The sequence below is a fragment of the Lepus europaeus genome, chromosome 16 (genome assembly GCF_033115175.1).
Source record: "Lepus europaeus isolate LE1 chromosome 16, mLepTim1.pri, whole genome shotgun sequence".
Classification (NCBI taxonomy): Eukaryota; Metazoa; Chordata; class Mammalia; order Lagomorpha; family Leporidae; genus Lepus; species Lepus europaeus.
In genome coordinates this window covers 10004415-10026601 of record NC_084842.1, presented here as the reverse complement: position 1 = coordinate 10026601, position 22187 = coordinate 10004415, and the positions used below count along the sequence as shown (strand labels likewise).

General features: G+C 48.2%; 1 protein-coding gene across 5 annotated transcripts in view; it reads right to left on the bottom strand.

Annotated features, from left to right (window-relative positions):
* The window catches only part of FUT10 (fucosyltransferase 10), a 97979-nt gene extending 78956 nt beyond the window's left edge, over nt 1-19023 (bottom strand). For 4 of the 5 annotated variants that reach the window (XM_062212685.1, XM_062212688.1, XM_062212689.1 and 1 more), the window contains exons 1-3: nt 18902-19003; nt 8541-8891; nt 3341-3629 (exon numbers count right to left, since the gene is read on the bottom strand). In XM_062212685.1, the coding sequence (XP_062068669.1) occupies nt 3341-3629; nt 8541-8621 (370 nt within the window). In that variant the 5' untranslated portion in view covers nt 8622-8891; nt 18902-19003. Of the gene's footprint in view, nt 1-3340; nt 3630-8540; nt 8892-18901 lie in introns of all 5 variants that reach the window. The other variant, XM_062212686.1, reaches the window with a different exon arrangement.
* Between the last annotated feature and the right edge of the window lie 3164 nt (nt 19024-22187).

Here is a 22187-nt window from a genome sequence, read left to right as displayed (position 1 = left end):
CAGAGAGATGCCACCGCCCACCAGTCTCCATGCTGCGTGCTGTCTTGCACATCCCGTCCCCATTCACTCTTTTTCAAGCCACAGCGTCTCCCAAGCCCCACAACCCAATGCCATGATCCCTCAAGGCCCACTTCTGGTGTCTCCTGCTTTAGGAAGGAGGGCTCAGGAAGCCTTTCCCGATCCCTCCAACCACACATGTGCCCTCTCCTGTCTCTGAGACCCCACAAGACTTGCTGACTTTTTCCTTGCAGTATATACCTCACACGGCCCTGTACTGCAGCCAAGCAATGTCTTTGCCATTAGAAACTATATCGCTCATCTCCTCGCCAAAACAAATGGAAGGTGTTCAGCGGATTGTTCTGACAAGGCAAAGACCAAAAGGATACTCTGGGACATAGAAACGGAGTGAACAATGGTGCTAGGTTAAGAAGCCTCAAACGGTAACTATTCCACTTTGACTTGTGCACATAAGGCTAAGCTGGCAGAATCAGAGGGTAAGCTTGGTAGGCAGGTGGCAGTAAGATTACACAGAGCCTCCAATGCCAAGCTATACACATGGCATAGATCCCGTTCTCAGGGAGATTTGCCGGTGGCTTGGCACCCTGGAGAGTGAGAGGCTCTGATGTCTGAAAATACACCAGAGCACTGTGGCTGACACGCCAGTCTCCCGAGAACTTGGCTGGAGATGAGTCCATCCCTTGAGAAAAATCAATCTCCAGTATATTGACAAAATTAAGTGCAGGAACCTGTAGCTCTGCCAGTACTGGAAAAGTCACTGTGTCGAATACTGCGTGGGCAGCAAGTCGTTTGCATTGCCACCACAATGAAAGGAACGAGACACCCAAGCAATCAGTACTCAACTCCCAAACTGGTGAGAAAGAGAAGATTCTGTATGCTTCTGGAGTAGGGAGAGGGGAGCGGAACCGCACACTGCACACACTACTCACAAAGGATGAGGACGCGTGGCAGGTCTGTGGGTGTGCATGTCTATGTGTATACGTGTATGTGTGTGTGTGTGTGCGCCCACCTTGTTGGTTTCCCTGGAGTAGCAGCAGATATTCTCGAACAAATTCCTACTAGAGATTCCTGGCATGACCGTAAACAACACACAGTACTACCTTTGCACATCTGAAAGTTGTACACTTATGTGATATGGTAACTTTCTATCGCCACTGTGGCTTTTGAGATTTATCAAAGTCGCAGGCTTACTGCTCTAGTTTGTCCATTTTCACCATTGTGTAGTATTCCATTGCATTTTATATTGTACTTCATTCAACCATTTTCTCAGTGCTGGGCATTTGGGTTATTTTAAAAGCCTTATTTATGGTAAGTGATAATAATAATAATAATAATAATATAAGCAATCCAAGTAAATGTGTGAGATTTCATGAGGTTATACACCTAGTATTGGGATTATTTTCCATGCATTCAATTATTAGATATTGTCAAGCCAACATCCAAAGTGGTCGTATCACAGTGCTATCATTTAAATACTTTTTAGAATTTATTGAGTTATACAGCATTAAAAAAAAAAGGACCAGCATTCTGGCATATCAGGTTGAGCTACCACCTGCAACATCAACATCCCATATGGGTGCCAGTTCAAGCTCCATTTCTGATCCACCTCCCTGATAACGTGCCTAGGAAAGCAGCAGAAGATATCCCAAGTTTTTAGGCCCCTGCCACCCACATGGGAGACCCAGATGAAGCTCCTGGCTTCAGCCTAACAAAGCCCTGGCCTTTGCAGCCGCTTGGGGAGTGAACCAGGAGATGGAAGATCTCTCTGTCTCTCTCTCTCCCCACTCTCTGTAATTCTGCATTTCAAATAAATAAAAAATAAATCTTAAAAAAAATTCAGATTGTTGAGGATTTAGTAGGGTGCTTGAATACAATACCATCAGCTGCACTATGTTACACCTTCAGGGGGATCTGTGACCAAGTGATGTCAAAATCAGCAGTGGGCACTACTCAGGCTGTTGCTCTCCTCTCTGGACAAAGAAGACTCACCCTCAGAGCTATGCTGGTTCCTTTCCAGAGCAGAGGTGCAAAGCAAGTGGACTAGCAGGCCTTTGGCAACTTGGCCAGGAGCTGGAGTTTTAAGTACCTGGAGCTTGTCTAGATTTTTAAGTAGCTAAAACATCCTTGAGTGCTTACCAGCACCTGCCCACTGCTCTGCAGCCCTGGCCAGCTCGTGGGACATATAGGCCACCTCATTCCTGCTGCATTCATTCCCTGCTTCATGTGAGCTGTTGTGAGGCAGAACCCTGAGCATGACTCAGCTCTATATCACAGCCTCAGTTCCGCCTCCAAAGCCAGCACTAGACTTACACACAAACATGCACGTCCATACCCACTCTAAAGCACGCAGTCCTACACCGATCTTGCCTGTATTTGGTCAGTTGACTAATGTGTGCCACTCGCCCCCATCACTCAGCTCCCAGTAGCCCTGTCTTTCATTTTTGTTTTAGGATTTATTTTATTTAGTTGAAAGACAGAACTACAGAGAGAGGTAGAGACAGAGAGAAAGGTCTTCCACCCGCTGGTTCACTCCCCAGATGGCTGCAACAGCCAGAGTTGAGCCGATGCGGAGCCAGGAGCCAGGAGCTTCTTTCAGGTCTCCCACACGACTGCAGGGGCCCAAGGTCTAGGACCCTCTTTTACTGCTTTCCCAGGCAATAGCGAGAGCTGGATTGGAAGGGGAGCAGCCAGGACTTGAACCAGTGCCCAGATGGGAGGCCAGTGCTTCAGGCCAGGGTTTTAACCTGCTGTGCCACAGCACTCCCCCCCCCATCTTTCTAACTGCCACTGGCACACTGCCAACTCCACCTGCCTGGCTTCATTTGCCTTGCAATCCCTGCACAAGACACAAACGGCTTCAAGAGGGGATGAGTAAACTTGCTCTTGAAAAACTGAAGCTGAATACCCTGTTTATTTTTATTTCTGATTAACCTGACATCCAAGACATAAAGAGCGTCAATCTTGGCTTATGTCCAATTCGACATCTGCCATGGTAATCCAAAGCACCTGGCTATCAGACCAAGTGAAGTTCCAAGTTATCTGAGCGGTGTATGCAACACTCCATTCCCTGAATGTCAAATTCACTGTGCACAGCACCTAACTGTGGAAAGGTGAGAAGCAGCGCCTCATTCTCCCTGCACATACAGAGGGGCCTAGCCATCCCCCTCTATGTGGGTCAGGCTTGTTGGTTTGCTGCATGTGCTAAATGCTCAAGCCTTCCACTGAGCAGACACAGGTCTTCAAGGGGCGCCCACCACCTCTTTCCTGGGAGGCAGCAGCAACTCGGCTTTGGGGGAGGAGGGAAAGCAGACGCCCTGCTTACCGTAGAAGAGGAACGCCTTGGTCATGGGGTGATCCGCGTAGGTCCGGTTGACGGTGAAGAAGCAGGCGTCCGCCCCACACTGGCCCAGCCGCCCTGCCTCCCCAGTCAGTGGGGTCCACCAGAGCATGACCGGGAAGCCATCCTCCTCCACTTTATTTGTCAAGGTCAGTTCTTCTTTCTTGAGGAACGGATGGAGATGTTCGGGCTCTTCCTCCATTTCCATATGTCCGACTTGCAACTTGGGATTTTTAAACTTCTTCCTTTCAAATTTCCCCAGCTCCACCACCACCTAACAGAGAGGAAGACGATTATCAGAGTCAGACGGTTTCATTTCCTTTTGCGCATCTCCCATTCATCTTGGGGACTGAGCGTCTCATTATTAGTTTCCTCTTGCTGCTGTAACAAATTACCATGAACTCGGTGATTTAAAACAACACACATTCATCACTGCGAGTTCCGGAGGTGGAAGTCTGAAATGGCCTCAGTGGGAGAGAATTAGAGGATCAGCAGGGCTGAGTTCCCTCCCGGAGACTCCAGGGGAGAATCCATTTTCTTTTTTTTTTTTTTTTTTTTTTTTTTTTAAGAGGCCACCGTAATTCCAGGCTCCTGGACCTTCCCTTCCATCTTCAAACTCAGCAACATTGCATCTCTCTGACCAGAGGCAGGAAAGGCTTTCTCCTTTTTTATTTATTTTTTTAAGATTTATTTTGTTTATTTGAAAGATAGAGTGACAGAGGCAGAGAGAGATCTTCCATCCACTGGTTTACTCCTCAGATGATGGCAATAACTGGGGCTGGGCCAGACCAAAGCCAAGAACCAGGAACTCCTTCTGGGCCTCCCATGTGGCTGGCAGGGACCTAAGCACTTGAACTACATTCCTCTGCTCTTCCCAGGTACACTAGCAGGGAGCTGAACTGGAAGTGGGGCGGCCAGGACTGGAACCGGGGCTCGGATATGAAACGCCGGCATTTCAAGCGGCAGTTTTACCTGCTGCACCAGAACGCCAACCCTGGGCTCTACTTGTAAGGACTCTGGTGATTACCCTGGGCCCAGAGAAATAACTCGGGATGATGTCCTGTCTCCATCCATGTTGGCAAGTTGTAACAAAACACTCTACACAGAGTGATTCATTGAAAACAGATTTACTCGTATTTCTTCCGTTCTAGAGGCTGGGAAGTTCAAGGCCAAGAGGCCCACATCTGGCAAAGGCCTTTCTGCTACAACATCCCACGGCAGAAGGGCAGGAGAGCATGACAGAAAAAGAGGGACAGAGTGAGCAGAACGCATCCTTTTGTCCAGAACCCACTACTTTGATGAATGACACCAACCCACCCCTGGGAGCACAGCTCTCCAGACCCCACCACCTCTTAATGTTCCCGCCTCTCAATACAGTTGCGCTGCGGGTTCAGTTTCCAACCCATGAACTTTGGGAACCACATTCAAACCATAACATCTCCCACCTCCAGGGGACTCACGGGAATCCCACCTGCAAATCCCCTTTGCTGTGAACAGTAACGTATTCCATAGGTTCTTGGGATTAGGGCGTGGACACTGCCTCCAAGATATCTACCAACAAGCATGTTTAATAATTCTACCAAACAACGGGTACATTTCTCCTCCATCTCATGAGCATACACAGTTTCCAGAAATAGCTGTGTTTCTTAATGAAACCTGTGTTGGAGTTATTCCCTGACAACGACCAGAGACTCTACTCTAGGGAAAATCAGTTCTAAAGTAGCAGCTGGCTTCTTTTTCTGACTAAAGGAGTCACAACGTGGATGCTGTATGTCTAATTACACCTACTATCTCATTGAGACTGCAAAGTAACAGCCAAGACAAAACTCCCCCAAGTCTGTGTGACCGGCATAGCGGACCCAGAGCAGTGGGCTTCCACTCCCTTCCATTTACAACCATGTTTATTTTATTAGTTACAGGATAGTCTAATTCTGGGGCATTGGACAGCCAGGCCATCAGCAACAATCACCTGAAGGGCAGGGCAGGTGAAGTGCAAAGTTCTCAAAAGGGCTACCTTTTCACCACACTTTAGGATCTGATGATGGGGCTGGCGCTGTGGTACAGAGAGTTGAGCTGCCACCTGTGACACCGGCATCCCATATCTGAGCAACTGTTCAAGTCACGGCTGCTCTGTTTCCAATCCAGCTCCTTACGAATGCATCAGGGAAAGCAGCAGAGGATGGCCCAATTGCTTGGGCCCCTGCCACTCATGTGGGAGACCTGGATGGAGTTCTAGGCTCCTAGTTTTGACCTGGCCCAGCCGCCGCCACTTGATGTGTGAATCAGCAGATGGAAGATCTCTTTTTCTGTGTCTCTCCCTCTCTCTATAGCTCTGCCTTTCAAATAAATAAAATAATTCTATAAAAAAATTTTGATATGAGGGGCCAGCACTGTGGTTCACTGAGTTAAGCTGCCTCTTGTAATATCTGGGATCCCATATCAGAGTGCCAGTTCAAGTCCTGGCTACTGTGTTTCCAATCCAGCTCCCTGCTAATGTGCTGGGGAAAGTGCTTGGGACCCTGCCCTCCACATGAGAGACCTGGCACCTAGCTTTAGACTGACTTAGCTGGGGCCACTGCAGCCCATCTGGGGAATAAACCAGAGGATTAGTATTAGTATTAGTATTAGTATTAGTATTAGTATTATCATTATCATTATTATTATTACTATCATTATTATCCCATTCTCCCTTAACTCATCGTTCTACCTCCCAAATAAATAAATACTTCTTTTAAAAAAAGGGAAAAGGAAGAAATTGCTAAGTAAAAACCAAGTGGTACTCCAATAGGAATAAGGAATTGCATTAGCTTTAAAAAAAAAAAAAGTACAGTTTGCCTGTGACACCCAAGGCAGCATTAGGACAGAAAAACAGTCACTGAAAACTGAGGTGTCCCCTTTGCCAACTGTGCTCTCACTTCTTCTACAACACAATGATGTGATTCTTCCCCAGTGGCTTCACGGAATGAAGCTGACTTCTAACCCCAAACTATCTTTTCAACCAAGTGTCCCCTTCTATCGTCCAACTAGCAACTTGAAAGAAAGGCTTTTAGAAAGCCAGGGGATGTAACTTCAAACGTGAACTCTGTTCTACACTTCTGAGTGAGGCCTAAGATCACTCACAAATAACAAGGGATCGTTGTAAGGAAGACTTTTTCTTCAAACAGCTTTTTAAAAAGCATTTAACCTCAGATACCGCTGCTAGGTTGTGGTAAGTATGGCAGACAGAGGGACATACTACACAGAACCATCAAGGTAAAACTCAGCCAAAGCCACAACCTAGGAGTCTCAAAAGGATTTTAAATGCCCAGTTTCTTCAACAAACCCGTGACCAGGAGTAAAAGGTAGGGCAAAAGAAATGTTTACAGAAAACAACCACAACACACACACATACACACACACACAACCTGAGACATACAAGGAATACAAATGTGTAGAATTTAATCATTCCAGATACAACTGCACCCACTACAAAGACTTTCTTGAGACAATCAGGAAAAATTTCACAAGGCCTAGGATATAGAAGGTTCTGAATAATTGCTGTTCATTTTATTGTGGTATAGTAGTAACGTTGTTATAGTAAATTTGTGTAAGTTCCTATCTATTAGAGAATCATACTAACGTATATCCAGGTAAAATTATATGATGTCCAGGATTTGCTTCTTTTTTTTTTTTTTTTTTTTTTGGCAGGAAGAGTGGACAGTGAGAGAGAGAGAGACAGAGAGAAAGGTCTTCCTTTGCCGTTGGTTCACCCTCCAATGGCCGCTGTGGCCAGCGCACCATGCTGATCCAAAGCCAGGAGCCAGGTGCTTCTCCTGGTCTCCCATGGGGTGCAGGGCCCAAGCACTTGGGCCATCCTCCACTGCACTCCCTGGCCACAGCAGAGAGCTGGCCTGGAAGAGGGGCATCCGGGACAGGACCGGTGCCCCGACCGGGACTAGAACCCGGTATGCCGGCGCCGCAAGGTGGAGGATTAGCCTGTTGAGCCACGGCGCTGGCCCTAGCTCACAGTTTTAAGAGGCCCAAAGTACAATGTCCAGCGACATCAATGCTTTTGGCCTTTGGTGGCTACATCACAACGTGGTAAATGCATCCAAGTGGGAAGTGTGCAAGAGGGAGAGAACAGCCACATGGCAAGACAGGAAGCCACAGAGATTGAGGGGCCAGGCTTAGTCTTTTCTTTTCTTTCTTTTTTTTTTTTTTTTTGACAGGCAGAGTGGACAGTGAGAGAGAGACAGAGAGAAAGGTCTTCCTTTTGCCATTGGTTCACCCTCCAATGGCCGCCGTGGTAGGCGCGCTGCGGCCGGCGCACCGCGCCGATCCGATGGCAGGAGCCAGGTGCTTCTCCTGGTCTCCCATGGGGTGCAGGGCCCAAGCACTTGGGCCATCCTCCACTGCACTCCCTGGCCACAGCAGAGAGCTGGCCTGGAAGAGGGGCAACCGGGACAGGATCGGTGCCCCGACCGGGACTAGAACCCGGTGTGCTGGCGCCGCAAGGCGGAGGATTAGCCTAGTGAGCCGCGGAGCCGGCTTGAGCTTTTTTTTTTAATAAGGTTTATTTATTTATTTTTGAGGCAGAGTGACACAGAGAGAGACAGAGAAAAAGAGAGAGAGAGAGAGAGAGAGAGATAGCAGTCTTCCCTCCACCAGTTCACTCCCCAAATGGCCACAATGGTCAGGACTGATTCAGGTTGAAGCCAGGAGCCAGGAAATGCATCCGGATCTCCCAAGTGGGTGGCGTGGGCCCAAACACCTGGGGCACCTTCCGCTGCCTTCCCAGTAGCATTGGCAGAGAGCAGGATTGCAAATGCCGCAGTGGAGACCAGAGCCAGCACTTGGGATACGGGATGCTGGCACTGCACGCTGTGGCTTAATCTGCTGGCCCTGGCAGACCAAGCTTTACTTTTCTATCTCCCTGACACCAAGACCCTGCAGGCTGACCCTACGCTGACACCAGGACCCTACGCTGACCGCCTAGCTCAATGACTCGGTTTCTACCCGGCCCACTCAATCACTAAACCTCAACTTCATCTTTTTTAAGTGATTTCCCTTACTTAAGACATAGAAAACCCCTTATCTTGAAAGATTAAGCCAAAAGTACTTGGAGCTCTGAGAGAATGGAGTTGGGGAACGGGAGAGAGGTGGCAAAAGCCAGAATCGTACGCCCTGCAACCCAAACTCTTCGTACCTGGAGTGTGACGAGCAGAAAGACGGTCGCAGCAACACACAGGCAAGATGCCAGCAGCTTCCTCCTCTGAACCCGCACCATGCTGCCCTGCCCTGGGTGACTGACAGGGGGCCGGGCTGGGCACCAGGTGTTCTCGCATCAGCCCATTGCCCAAGACAACTTCCCGCAGAGGAACCATCTGGGTGCCAATTTCCAGCCCTGCCATTCCTGCTGGGACCTGGTATCCATGAAGGAGAGAGATCCAAGGTTCTGAGTGGGCCTGGCTGGGCATGGGGCGGCCACAGAGTGCGGTCTTCTTAAGCTACCATCAGAGCAGCTGGAGAGTCTTCAAACAATAAGGCAACCAAAAATCTGTAACAAATGAACAGATGATCTTTTAGCCATCATGCAGAACATACAAGAAATGTAATCTTGCAGGGTTATTATGTAGAAATACTAAAGCTTTTTTTAAAAAAATTTGTTTTATTTATTTGAAAGGCAGAGTGACAGAGAGAGAGAAGGAGAGACAGAGAGAGAGCTTCCATCCAGTGGCCCACTCTCCAGACAGCCAGGGCTGGGCCAGACCAAAGCCAAGAGCTAGGAGTTTCTTCCAGGTCTCTCACATGGGTGCAGGGGCCCAGAAACATTAGCAAGCAGCTGAATTGGAAGTAGAATACCCAGGATATGAACAGGCACTCACATGGGATGAAGGCACTGTAGATGGTGGTTTAATTCACTACACCATAGCACTGGCCCTAGAAATGTCCGAGTTTTAAGCTGAAAAAGAACTTCTGAGATCATAGAGTCCTAATATCTCCCCACTCATAGACCAGGAAATCAAGACCAGAGAGGTGAAGTAACTTGCTCAAGGCCACACAGCCCACCCATGGAGAATGCCAAATCTGTAATTCCATTCCCACTTATTTCTCACTGCCATCAGAGAAGTGAATTCCAGAAGTCATTTACATGAAGTACCTTCCTGCTAACTGCTTTTCAAAGGAGTAGAGACATAAGTCAGCAATGATCCGGACTACCTATCCACTCCTGCAAGAATTAGGAAAACAAATAAAAGATCCAGGCTCTGATCAAAAACGGGCAAAGGTAATCATTTGGCCTAGTGACTGAGACGTCCGCATCCCATACTGAAGGCCCTAGGTTCGAGTCCTGCCTCTGCTCCCGATTCCAATGTCCTGCTCATGTAAACCCTGAGAGGCAGCAGAGATGGCTGAAGTAGTCGAGGTTCTTCCCCTCACATGGAATACCTGGACTGAGTTCCTGGCTCCCAGTTTTGGCCAGCTTATGTTGCATTTGGAGAGTGAACTACTAAACAGGTGCACTCTCAAATTTTTTTTTTTTTTTTTAGTTTTAATGGATAATGATCAACAGACCCCAGTGTCCCCTAAGAAAACCAACTTTAGCCACAGCCAAAGAATTCTGATTACTGACTTATTTGTTAAGTCTTTTGTGGCAAGTGCAATAGAACAATAGAAAATAAGATTTTCACCTATTTGAAAATGGATCTTTACAAAAAGCTTCTAAAAGGAACCACATGGTCCCATGGAATTTCTTTCTCTCCAAGATCCTAGGAAGTCCAGTGTCCTGGGCAGGTGGCTCTGCAGAGTTCAGAGTGGAGCAAGGATCAACATTCCAGGGAAGCGAAGGGAAGGGGTGCTTCACAGAGCCCATAAGATCCACTTCTAAGTCAGAACTGCAGATCTCCAAGATACCTGAAGATAGACAGGGGCCAGTGCTGTTGTATGGCAGGTAAGGCATTCCATATGGACACCAGTTTGTCCCAGCTGCTCCACTTCAGATCCAGCTCTCTACTATGGCCTGGGAAAGCAGTAGAAGATGGCCCAAGTCCTTGGGCCCCTGCACCTGTGTGGGAGACCCAGAAGAGCTCCTGGCTTCTGGCTTTGGATCGGCACAGCTCCATCTGTTGTGGCCATTTGGGGAGTGTACCGACGGATGGAAGACACCGACGGATGGAAGACTCTCTCTCTCTCTCTCTCTCTCTCTCTCTGTCTCTGTCTCTGCCACTGCTTCTCTGTAACTCGGCCTTTCAAATAAATCTTAAAAAAAAAAAAAAAAAGATAGAGGGGAAGCTGGCATTGTGGGGCAGTGAATTAAGCAGCTGCCTGCAACTCCAGCATCTCGAAAGAGCACTGGTTAGAGTTCTGGCTGCTGCACTTCCAATCCAGCTCCCTGCTAATGTACCTGGAAAAGCAGAGGAAGATGGCCCAAGTGCTTGGGCCCCTGTCACCCCCATGGGAGACTCAGCTGGAAATTCAGGCTCCTGGTTTCAGCCTGACCCAGTTTCAGGCATTGCAGTCATCTGGGCAATCTTCTAACAGAAAGATTTTTCTCCCTTTCTCCCTCTCTCTCTCTCTGTCTCTCACTTTTCCTTTCAAGTAAATAAATCTTTAAAAAAAAAAATAAAAAGGAGAAATGTTCACTTTGCCAAGGAAAAGGAGCCCACCAGCATTTGCTGAGTAACCTATTTCAAGCAAGGCCTTTCTAAGTGCTCAGCGCGCACCACTCCTCCATCCTTCCCTCAGGCCATGAAGGAGCAATGACGAGCTGCATTTTAAAGGAGGAAAAACAGTTTCAAGGTAACCTGCCCAGGTCTGTCACTAGGCTAAGTGCTACAGCCGAAAACAAGTCAGACACTGAAGTTCAGGTATTCTTTTATAAACGTGTTTAATGGTAATAGTAGAATCCCCTCCAGATAAAGCTAACACTCCCAGGTTATCAGAAAATAAAACCTTTGTAGAACAGTTGTCTGTCTGCTGGTATACCAGAGAAAAAAGTAACAAAAATCTCTCAGAACCTAGAAAGCACTTTTCCTTCAAACTCAAAAGAGGCCAGCAGCTATTAGCATGTAAAGTGTGGAGCTGGTAATCTGAGTTCCAATCCTGTTTCTGTCACTCATATATCAATTTTGACAAGTGACTGAATTTTTCCAAGCCTTTCTTCATAATAAATAATAAACATTAATCATTACTATTTCCTTGCCTTGCACAACAGAAAGATTATCACATTTCTACTTTATGTGCAAAAGCAATTCATTATGGCTATAGTTAATGCAACTCAAACTAGGTAGTGAAATAATATTACCACGTTAAATGGGCATAAATCTACATTGTTTCCAAAACACATTTAGATATTGCTCTACTCAATCTTAGTTCTAACCACTTTTGTAAACTAGCAAGGTCAGTGTTACTTATTATTTCCAATAGCAAGTTGAAGCGATTTGCCCAGGATTCTCTGTTTTAAACACAGAAGTGGGTATAGCAATCAGATCACCTGACTCTTAAGATCAGTGGGAAGGAAGGAGATGGGGAAGCAGTGAAGAGTATAAAAAGAACTCTCAACAATTTTTAAGCATATAAAAAGAACCAGAAATAAAAGGAAACAAAAGATGGAGAGAGAATCTGAAAACAAAATTTTGAGTATTTTCATAGCCACCAAGTCATTTTTAGGATCTCCATGTGGCTGTATACCTACGGCAGGAGAATTTAAGGATACAGATTTCCTTGCATCACCACTTATATAATACTCCCAAAACTAAAAGGATGGTAGAGTCTCAAGGATCAAGCTGTGGTTAAGTATCCACCACTACAGAACACAGCCCAGCCAGGGTGGAGAGTATTTTGATTTGTAGCAGGTAGTGACCAACCAGGCAGCAGGGGACATTGCAACAGTAACAGGCAAGTGAATATATGGTATTAATGCCTTAGGAACCTGTCAGCATGTGAACAGTACCCACACTGGTAGTACAGATGGGCTTGCAGAGAGCACCGTGAGACCAACAAGCTCCAATTCTACCTGACTCAAACATCGCAGGGTGAATCTCAGAGTCCCACCAGAGGGTGCCCAGAACACTCCCTTCTGGGACAGAACAAAGTGTTTCCTAGGAGGACCCTGGTGGGTAACATCTGAAATGGTCTCTCACTAAGCTGCCCTCTTGACTTGAGGAGCTGAGCTTCTGCAATGCATTGCATGCCTCCTGTGTACTGTCCAGGGCTGGCCATCTGCTGCCCAGACAGGGGTCTGGAGCTGAGGGTGACTCCCTCATACTCCTGCAAGTGGCATCCCATCAAAAGCAGCAGCTTTTTTTCCAATTTATTTTGCATTAAGATAAACAGAAGAAAGACTGAGAATGTTAAAGGGAGTCAGCAGTCAGAGGCTGCCAGCTTCAAATTTTGGTCATGCAGGGACAGTTTAAGGTATAGGTTAAGAGTCTCATAAATGCAACCAAGAGATGATTCCAGTCCCACATCTGACCAGGAAATGAGAAACCAACTCTGAGTGATGCACTCCAAGCCAGGAGCTTTCAGATCCCGACAGCATGTGTCTCCCCATCAATGGGGAACACCCCACAATGGCGGTTGTCCACAGAAATGGATGATGAGATGGCTGACGGGAGGATGTCTTCAGGAACTTTCAGTGACAGCCCTCCTCATTGCTTCCTTCCTGGTGACTCCAAAAACCCAAATGCTGGCGTTCTTCACAGCCTGACCCTCTGCCATCTGCAAGCTACCAAAAGATGCTCCTAGGATGCTGATTGGGTATCGCTCCTCTCAGTCAAATCCTCAATGCATTCCCAAAGATCTGAGATGAGGAGGAAGCTGTTAGCTTAGAAAACAAGACAATGTAGGCTCTGCCTTACTTTTCTTTTTTTTAAGATTTATTTACTTATTTATTTGAAAGTCAGAGTTACACAGAGAGAGGAAAGGCAGAGAGAGAGAGACAGACAGACAGACAGACAGAGGTCTTCCATCCAATGGTTCATTCCCCAATTGGCCACAACGGCCGGAGCTGCGCTGATCCGAAGCCACGAGCCAGGAGCTTCTTCCGGGTCTCCCACATAGGTGCAGGGGCCCAAGCACTTGGACCATCTTCTACTGCTTTCCCAGGCCACAGCAGAGAGCTGAATCGGAAGTAGAGCAGCCGGGTCTCGAACTGGCGCCCATATGGGATGCTGGCCAGGGTGTTAACCCGCTGCGCCACAGTGCCGGCTCCTGCCCTACTTTTCTAACTTCCATTCCTGGTCTCCACACACAGTCCTTTTGTATTATTACTAATTTTATTTATTTTTCACTTTATTTGAAAGGCAGAGACACAGAGAGAGAAATCTTCCATCTGCTAGTTCATTCCCCAAATGCCCATAACAGCCAGGGCAGGGCCAGGCTAAAGCCAGGAGCCCACAACTCAATCCAGATCTCCCACCGTGCACATTAGCAGGAAGCAGGCTCAGAAATGGAAGAGCCAGGACTCAAACCAAGCACTCCAATACAGGATGTGGGCATCCGAAGCCAGATCATAACCACTGCACCCAAACGCCTGCCTCCACACACGGCCCTTGCTACTGCAGCTTCTGGGACATAGCTCCCTGGTCTGTGCTCTTGAACCGACCTAGAATACTTCTACCTGTTCAACAGGCTTAGCCATTCTCCAATACTTTGGGAAGCTTTATCCCTCCCAAACCAAGTCAGTGTATAGAAGGTCCATAGTTCCCTGTGCTTGTCTCTATCAAAGCAACGGAGACAGTGCAGGAACCTGAGGGGTTTCAGGAACTTCAAAGCTTCTCTATTGGGTGCATTGACAACAACTGTTGAACAGTAAAACACTGCCCTATTTTGTTAACTTGCAGAGGATGACGTCCTGAGCGCATGTGACAGTCCCTTGAGCACCAAATGAATGTGACGTGATGGTGCAACAGCTTCTACTTTTCCCCAATTTTGCATAGCAACATTTAATTGCATTTGTGTATTCTTCACTCTTTGTGAAGGTCCTCTTTGCTGGGCATGCCTCGGGTTGCAGAATTCTAGTGGGGAAGGTCATCTTCTTCAGCCAAGCATGTTTCAGGCAAGCACACCAGAAGAGACAAAGGGAGACTGGCAGCCACGGAAGTCAGGACTGGTGATGAATGGGGGGACAGATGATGTAGCCATTTCTGCAACATTTCTGTTGCAGAAGTGAGAGTGACGCCACTCTTCAAAGACACACTTTGCAGCACTGTTACGAAGTGTTAATAATACAATCACACAGAAATGGGTATTTATTGACATAGAAACTACATAAAAACATACCAGGGGCGGCCGGCGCCGTGGCTTAACAGGCTAATCCTCCACCTTGCGGCACCGGCACCCCGGGTTCTAGTCCCGGCTGGGGTGCCAGATTCTATCCCGGTTGCTCCTCTTCCAGGCCAGCTCTCTGCTGTGGCCTGGGAAGGCAGTGGAGGATGGCCCAAGTCCTTGGGCCCTGCACCCACATGGGAGACCGGGAGAAGCACCTGGCTCTTGGCTTCAGATCAGCGCGATGCACTGGCCGCAGCGGCCATTGGAGGGTGAACCAATGGAAAAAGGAAGACCTTTCTCTCTGTCTCTCTCTCTCTCTCTCACTGTCCACTCTGCCTGTCAAAAAAAAAAAAAACCATACCAGGGGCAGGCAGTGGCCCAGCAGTGAAGATGCTGCTCTGGATGCCTGCACCTGTATCACAGTGCCTAGGTTCAAGTTCCTGGTCCTCTCCTGACTTTCTGTTAATGAGCACTCCAGGAGGCAGCAGCGATGACCCAAGTTGTCGGGTCCCTGACAGCCATGTGAAAGACCCGGACTGAGTTCCCAGTTCCTGCTTCCGCCAGGCCCAGCCCCAGCTTTACAAAGGGTACGGGAATGCTCACACAGAGTCCCAACAGCAGTAGGATTATATCATTAACACTGCACAATGTGTTTGGAATTTAAGAATGGCATCTCCCTCAGTGCTACAATAGAAATGTGAGGGTGCTCTGGTTACACTTTTATTTATGTGTTTACTTATGTATCTGAAAGGCAGAGTGGCAGAGAGAGAGAGCAGGAGAGACATAGAGAGATCTTCCTTCCTTCAACTGCAACTACCAGGGCGTGGCCAGGCTGAAGCCAGGAGCCAAGAACTTGCATTCTGGGCCCCCAAGTCTGGCAGGAACCCAAGTACTTGGCCTATTATCTGCTGCTCCTCAGATGCATTTGGCAGGGAGGTGGATCAGAAGCGGAGTAGCTGGGTCTTGAACTAGCACTCAGATATGGGCCGTGGGCATTCCAAGCAGTAGCTTTACCTTCTTCACAACACCCATCCAGACTACACTTTGTATGCCCCATCAATCACCAGACTCGATTTAGAAAGGCAGTCGAGTCCATGTGTTACACTAGGAACTCCTCAAAAGCAGGGATTTTTTTTTTCAAGTTTGTTTTTTCAGTGAAGTCTTCTCAGCAACTATGCTGTCTCCAAGAGATTATATATTACTTCGTGGGCTTTTTTCCCCCTAGCTGTCAGATCTGATTTTAAGAATCCCTCATCTGCTAGCATTGTGACATGGTGGGTTAAGCTGCTCCCCGAGATGCTGGCATTCCATATGAGCGCTGGTTCAAGTCCTAGCTGCTCTACTTCCCGATCCAGCTCCCTGTTAATGAGCCTGGGAAAGCAAAAGGTGGTCCAAGTACTTGGCCCCTACCAGATACAGCGGATACCTGGATGGATTTCTGAACTCCTGGCATTGGCCTGGCCCACTCCCAGCTGTTACAGACATTTGGGGAGTGAACAGTGTACGGAAGATCTCTCTCTCTCTCTCTCTCTCTGTGAGTGTGTCTCTGCCTTTCAAGGCAATACATAAATCTTAAAAGGTTAGCAAGCATAAAAAGATAAACTCCCCCCTCTGCTTCTATCAATTACATAATCCTGAAGGAGGAACTGGTGAAAGCATACTGACAAGATGTGGCTAATAATTCCTGTGCCTAAAGACACAGGCTGCATCTGAGGTTTCATTCCAATAACAAGCTCTGATTCCATGAATAGTGTCCAGGAGCAAAACAAAACCTAATCCATAGATGAAATATTATTTAGGTAAAAGACAGTAATCTAGACAATTGAAGAGTTCTGGAAGGAGGCCAACACTGTGGCATAATCGGTAAAGCTGCTCCCTTGGTTCCAGCATCCCATATGAGCACAGGTTCACATCCCAGCTGCTCCATTTCCAATCCAGCTCCTTGTCAATGTACCTGGGAAAGCAGCAGTGGATATCCCAAGTGCTTGGGCCCCCACACCTACATGGGAGACATGGGAAAATCTCCTGGATTTGACCTGGCCCAGCTATGGCCCTTGTAGCCATTAGGGGAGTGAACCAACCAAGGGAAGATCTCCCTCTCTGTCTCTCTCTGTCTCTCTCTCTCTCTCTCTTTATATATATATATATATATATATATATATATATATATATATAACTTGGCCTTTCAAATAAATAAACAAATCTTTTAAAAAAAAGAGTTCTGGAAATATCAAACAAAAATATTTGTATTTAACAAGTTTAGGATTACATGATCTTTGTTTCTACTATTTACAAAATTCAACCTCACCTTTTTTTTTTTTCTTTAACAGGCAGAGTGGACAGTGAGAGAGAGAGAGAGAAAGGTCTTCCTTTACTGTTGGTTCACCCTCCAATGGCCGCTGCGGCCAGCGTGCTGCGGCCAGCGTGCTGCGGCCGGTGTGCTGCGCTGGTCCGAAGCCAGGAGCCAGGTGCTTCTCCTGGTCTCCCATGCGGGTGCAGGGCCCAAGGACTTGGGTCATCTTCCACGGCACTCCCGTGCCATAGCAGAGAGCTGGACTGTAAGAGGGGCAACCGGGACAGAATCCGGTGCACCGACCAAGACTAGAACCCGGGGTGCCGGCACCGCAGGTGGAGGATTAGCCTAGTGAGCTGGGCGCCAGCCCAACCTCACCTTTTAAAAACAAATTTTATTCTCAAGAAAAAAAAAAAAAGGTGCTGTAAAGATAACTAAGTTAATTTTTAATTTTCAAAAACGCATGTTCAGAAATATTAATTTTTATTGTAGAATGCTGGTAGTTGAATCAGATACTGAATTTCTTCCTGAAGTCAACTCTTTCCATTCCAAATACAAGCACTTTTAAATATGGGTCGGTGGTGGGTGCTGCGGTGCAGCGAGGTAAACTGCCATTTGGGACACCCACAGCCCGCAGCAGTCCCAGTGCTGACCACTCTGCTTCCAACCCAGCTCCCCGCCAGCGCATCCAGGGAGGAAGCAGATGATGCTCAAGTGCTTGTTCAGCTGCCACCCACATGGGAATCTGAATGGAGATCCTGGTTCCTATTCCGGCCTGCCCCAGCCCTGGCTGTCTGGGGAGTGAACCAGTGGATGGAAGGTATCTCTCTCTGTGTGTGTGTCACTCTGCTTTTCAAATTGATGAAAACAAACATTTAATAAATAAATACAAATCAAGTGTTTGCAACACTACACATACATGAATAACACTATTGTTTGTCCGAGCTATATCCCTTTCCTTAATTGCCTAAATTTAACACACCTGAATTTTTAAAAAATGCTTGTAGGATAAAACTAAACTTCTTATTTTCTTATTGAACAACAGACAAGCAGCAATCACACCCTCACAGCCGAGGTTGTGCATTTAATTCACTGTTGCACACTGCCATCTAGCAGGAAGCCGGGCAAGGTTGTCTCCTTGCAATTGAAACGCATGAGGTCTGCTCTCTTTAATAAAAACTTTAAAAAAAATAAATTGTGCCCAGCCAGAGTTGCATCCATTCCACAAATGAACTTAACAATCTCTACCCAAGTATTTCAGGGAGAGAGGCGGCGCAGGGAGCAGCCTGTCACAGCTGAGGAGTTTAGGCACTTATCTTGCATGGCATTTGTTCTACAAAGCGTCACTAATAGGTCCCCCAGAAAATCCCGAGACCACAGTAATGTCATTTCTCTCTCTCTCTCTCTCTCTCTCTCTCTCTCTCTCTCTCTCACACACACACACACACACACACACACACACACACCCTGAGTTCTCCCCTGAGGGCGCCCACCTCAGGCACACAAACACCTAGGAAAAGGCTTTGGGCTGAGGCCCGGGGCGGGGCGGGGTAGGGGTGGGGTTCTCCCCGGGCCTGCTCTCCATCCTCTACACCCGGGCAGGTCGGAACCGCTACGGCTCCAGCACAGGTTCCCAGCAACAAGTGATTCTCCGGGAAGAGGACGCAGACCGCAGCGCAGGGGGAAGGCACGGGTGCGAGCCTGGCCCCGGCGCCGCGGGCTCGGGCCGGCCAGGGCCGGGACCCCCGCACGCTCTCGCCCGTCCGCAGCCTCCCGCCGGCGCCGGCTCAGCGGCCTCGCCGCCCGAGGTCTCAGGCACGGCTCCCGGCGCCGCCGCGCACGGTCGCCACGTCCCCCAGAGGGGGTTCTTCTTGCGCACACAACTCCGTCTTCCTCCCGCGGCACACAGTCCCTCGGCTGCGACTCCGCAGAAGTCTCCTGAGGGGGGTCTCAGCCCAGACCCGGCTGTCACTCAAGCCGGAAAAGCCCCAGGACACCCCACTCACCTGTCCCCGGCGGCGGCCGCCCCGGCTTCTCACTTTCAGTTTGCGCCCCCGCGCGAGCTCAGCGGAAGCCCGGGAAAGGAGAGGTTGGAATGGCGGAGGCGGGGATAACCCGGGCAGCGCTCTGGCCGAGTTTTCCGGGATCCAGGCTTTCGCCCCGCTGTTAGAAACTAGCGGGACTCGCGGTCCAGGGGCACTGGCGCGCCCTGCACTGGTGAGCCCGGCCCCGCAAGAGACCCTCTCCTAAGAAAGTCACAGGAAACTTTTTTTTTTAAATATTTATTTATATGTATTTGAAAGGCAGAGTGTCGGAGAGGAAGAGAGAGAGCGAGCGAGGGAATTCATTCTCCAAACGGCCCCAACAGCCAGGGCTGGGCCAAGCCAAAGCCAGGAGCCTGGCAGGAGCTTCCTCCAGGTCCACCATGTGGGTGCAGAGGCGCGGGCACTTGAACCATCCTCTGTTGCTTTGCCAGGCGCGCTAACAACCAGGACTCAAACCTGCCCTGGGAGATGGGATGCTGGCCTCCCTGGTGCCGGCCTGGGCTCTCCCCTCACCCCCACTCCCACCCCTCCACCCCCACCCCAGGGGAGGCTTGGTGCTTCTCAAACAACTCGGCCTGGCGCACAAATTCACGGGTTCAGGAACTCAGAGCGCCTTAAAGCTGAGCCAAGGCTGGGTTGTTTAATCAGTCTGCTCACAAGGTTTAGTAGATGTAAGTTTTAGAATTGTAGGGTTTGAAGAAGAAAGCGAAGAGGCAGCCAGCTACAGCAGGAAAGAATTTTACTGAAGACAGGACAGCGAGGTAAGGGGAAAGGCGGGGTGGGTGTCTGAGCAGGGATTCAGCCCGCCCGGCAGTGAGTGGGCAACAGCCTGTTTGTGCTGTTAGGAGGGGCTCCACTCCGTGAGGTGGGTTTTGAGTGGCTGGAACATCCCTTGTTTGCTGTGTAGGATCTTGTCAGTTGGATATGTCCCCAGAGAGGTGCTCGTGGAAGTTGGAGCCGGCCCCCACGGGGAACCGAGCAGTAAAATGTCAGGTTGGGGATGGACTATTTGTGCCCATTTTACCAGGAGTTTTGGGATTAACTAATTAATTAATTAACTTACTAATTAGTTGTGTTTCAGTGGCCTAGCCTATCCAAACAGTAGACCAAACAGGATCTTTTAGTTTAACCGTATTGTTTGTGATGGTTTGAATTTTCCCGTCATCCCCAAATTCCCATGTCAATACTGGTGTTGGAAAGTGTGGCAGCTGGAAGTTGATTAGGTCAGGAGCATGGAGCCCTCATGGATGGGGTTAGAGCCCTTAGAAAAAGTCCAGACTTTCTGCCATATGGGGACACATATGAGGATATTTCAAAAAGTTTGTGGAAACAGGCAATGAAAAGATAAGTTGGGGTTTGAGCGTTTAGTGCAGTGTGGTAAGACGCTGCTTAGGAAGCCTACATCCCAGATCAGAGTGCTGAGGTTTGAGTCCTGCTTTGGTTCCCAATCCCAGTTTCCTGCTGATGCACACCCTGGGAGGCAGCAGGTGTACTTGGGTCCTTGCCACCCACGTGGGAGACCTGGATGGAGTGCCTGTTCTGGGCTCCTGACTCCAACCTGGCCAGCCCCGCTGTTACAGGCATTTGAGGTGAGAGTCAGAAGATGGAAGACCTTTCTGTATATTTGTGTGTGTGTGTACGTGCACACCTGCCTGCCTTTTAAGTGAAAATATCTAAGTATTTTTTAAAAAACAGATAAGTCAATTTTGGTGCAAAAAATTTTGAAATTCATGCAGTTTATTTAAAGTATGCATTTTCTGCAACCTTTTTGAAGAAGATTCCTCGTCTGCCTCAATTTCTTTTTTTTTTAAGATTTATTTGTTTATTGAAAGGGTGAGAAAAACAGAGAGAGATCTTCCATCCACTGGTTCACTCCACAAATGGCTGCAATGGCCAGGACTGGTCAGGCCAAAGCCAGGAGTCCAGAGCCCCACCTGGGTCTTCCATGCATGTATCAGAGGCCCAAATACTTGGGCTGCCTTCCCAGACACATCAAGAGGGAGCTGCATGAGGAACTGAGAGCTGGGATTTGAACTGGTGCTCTGATCTGGGATGCCACTGCTGTAGCCCTCTATACTACAACACTGGCCCCTGTCTTCATGGATTTCATTGTTTGTTTGCATCAAAGCAAACTTATCTTTTAATTCCAATCTCCATGAACCTTTTGAAATACCCTTGTAAAAGTCACTCTCAGTGAGGCACTGACCCACATCAGACACCAAATCTGCTGGCACCTTCATCTCCGACTTCCCAGCCTGCAGAACTGTGAACTATACACTTCTGCTGTGTACAGATTACCCATTGCTACAGTCTGAAGGTGTCCCTCAAGTGTAAGGTGTCGCAAACTTCATCTCCAGTTTCATAGGTTGGTGATATTTGCAATGGGGATTTGGGGAGGTGATTGGTTCATGTGAGCTGTGCCCTCAGGAATGGATTCATCTATTAATAGTTAATGGGTTATTGAAGGGGTGGCTTTATTATAAAAGCAAGATCTTTCTGGCATGCCTGCCCTGCTGTGTTACCACGCAGCAAAGAGGCCCTCATCAGACTTGCTCTTTACTTCCCCATCCCCGAACTGTTGCAAATAATTTTTTTCTTTATGAATTATTTGATCTCAGGTACTCAGGCAAGGTGGTACAGTAACAGAAAGTAAACTAAGACGTCTAACATATTTTGTTAAAGCAGTACAAATGGACTACAACACTGTGGGGAAGACCTAAGTGGCCTAAATAGAACTATTTTGCTTTAGTCTAGGAGGAGATATACCTAGGGAGGTAATTCAAGATATCCGGAGGGCTGGGACTTTGGTAAGGCAAATGAGGCACTTAGGACTCAGACTTTGAGGAAGCGCTAATCCTCTCCTGAGTGCTGACTGCTCCTGCAACACCCAGAGTGTGAGCTGCTGTCCTGAGTCTGCCTCACCCAAGTTCTGGCCCTGCAGGGCTTCAGTGCCGAGCACTTTGATTAACTTCTCGTTCAATATGAGCACACGGGTGGCCAGCATTGTGGCAAAGCTAATTAAGCCACTGCATGCAATGCTCGCATCCTATATGGCCACCAGTTTGAGTCCCGCTGCTCTACTTCTGATCCAGTTCCCTGCTGATGCACCTGGGAAGGAAGCAGACGATGACCCAAGTGCTTGGGGCCCTGCTACTCCAAGTGTTGAGGCCCTGTCCTAGCTTTGTCCTGGCCTAGCCCTGGTCATTATGGCCATTTGGGGAATAAACCAGTGGATGGAAGATCTCTT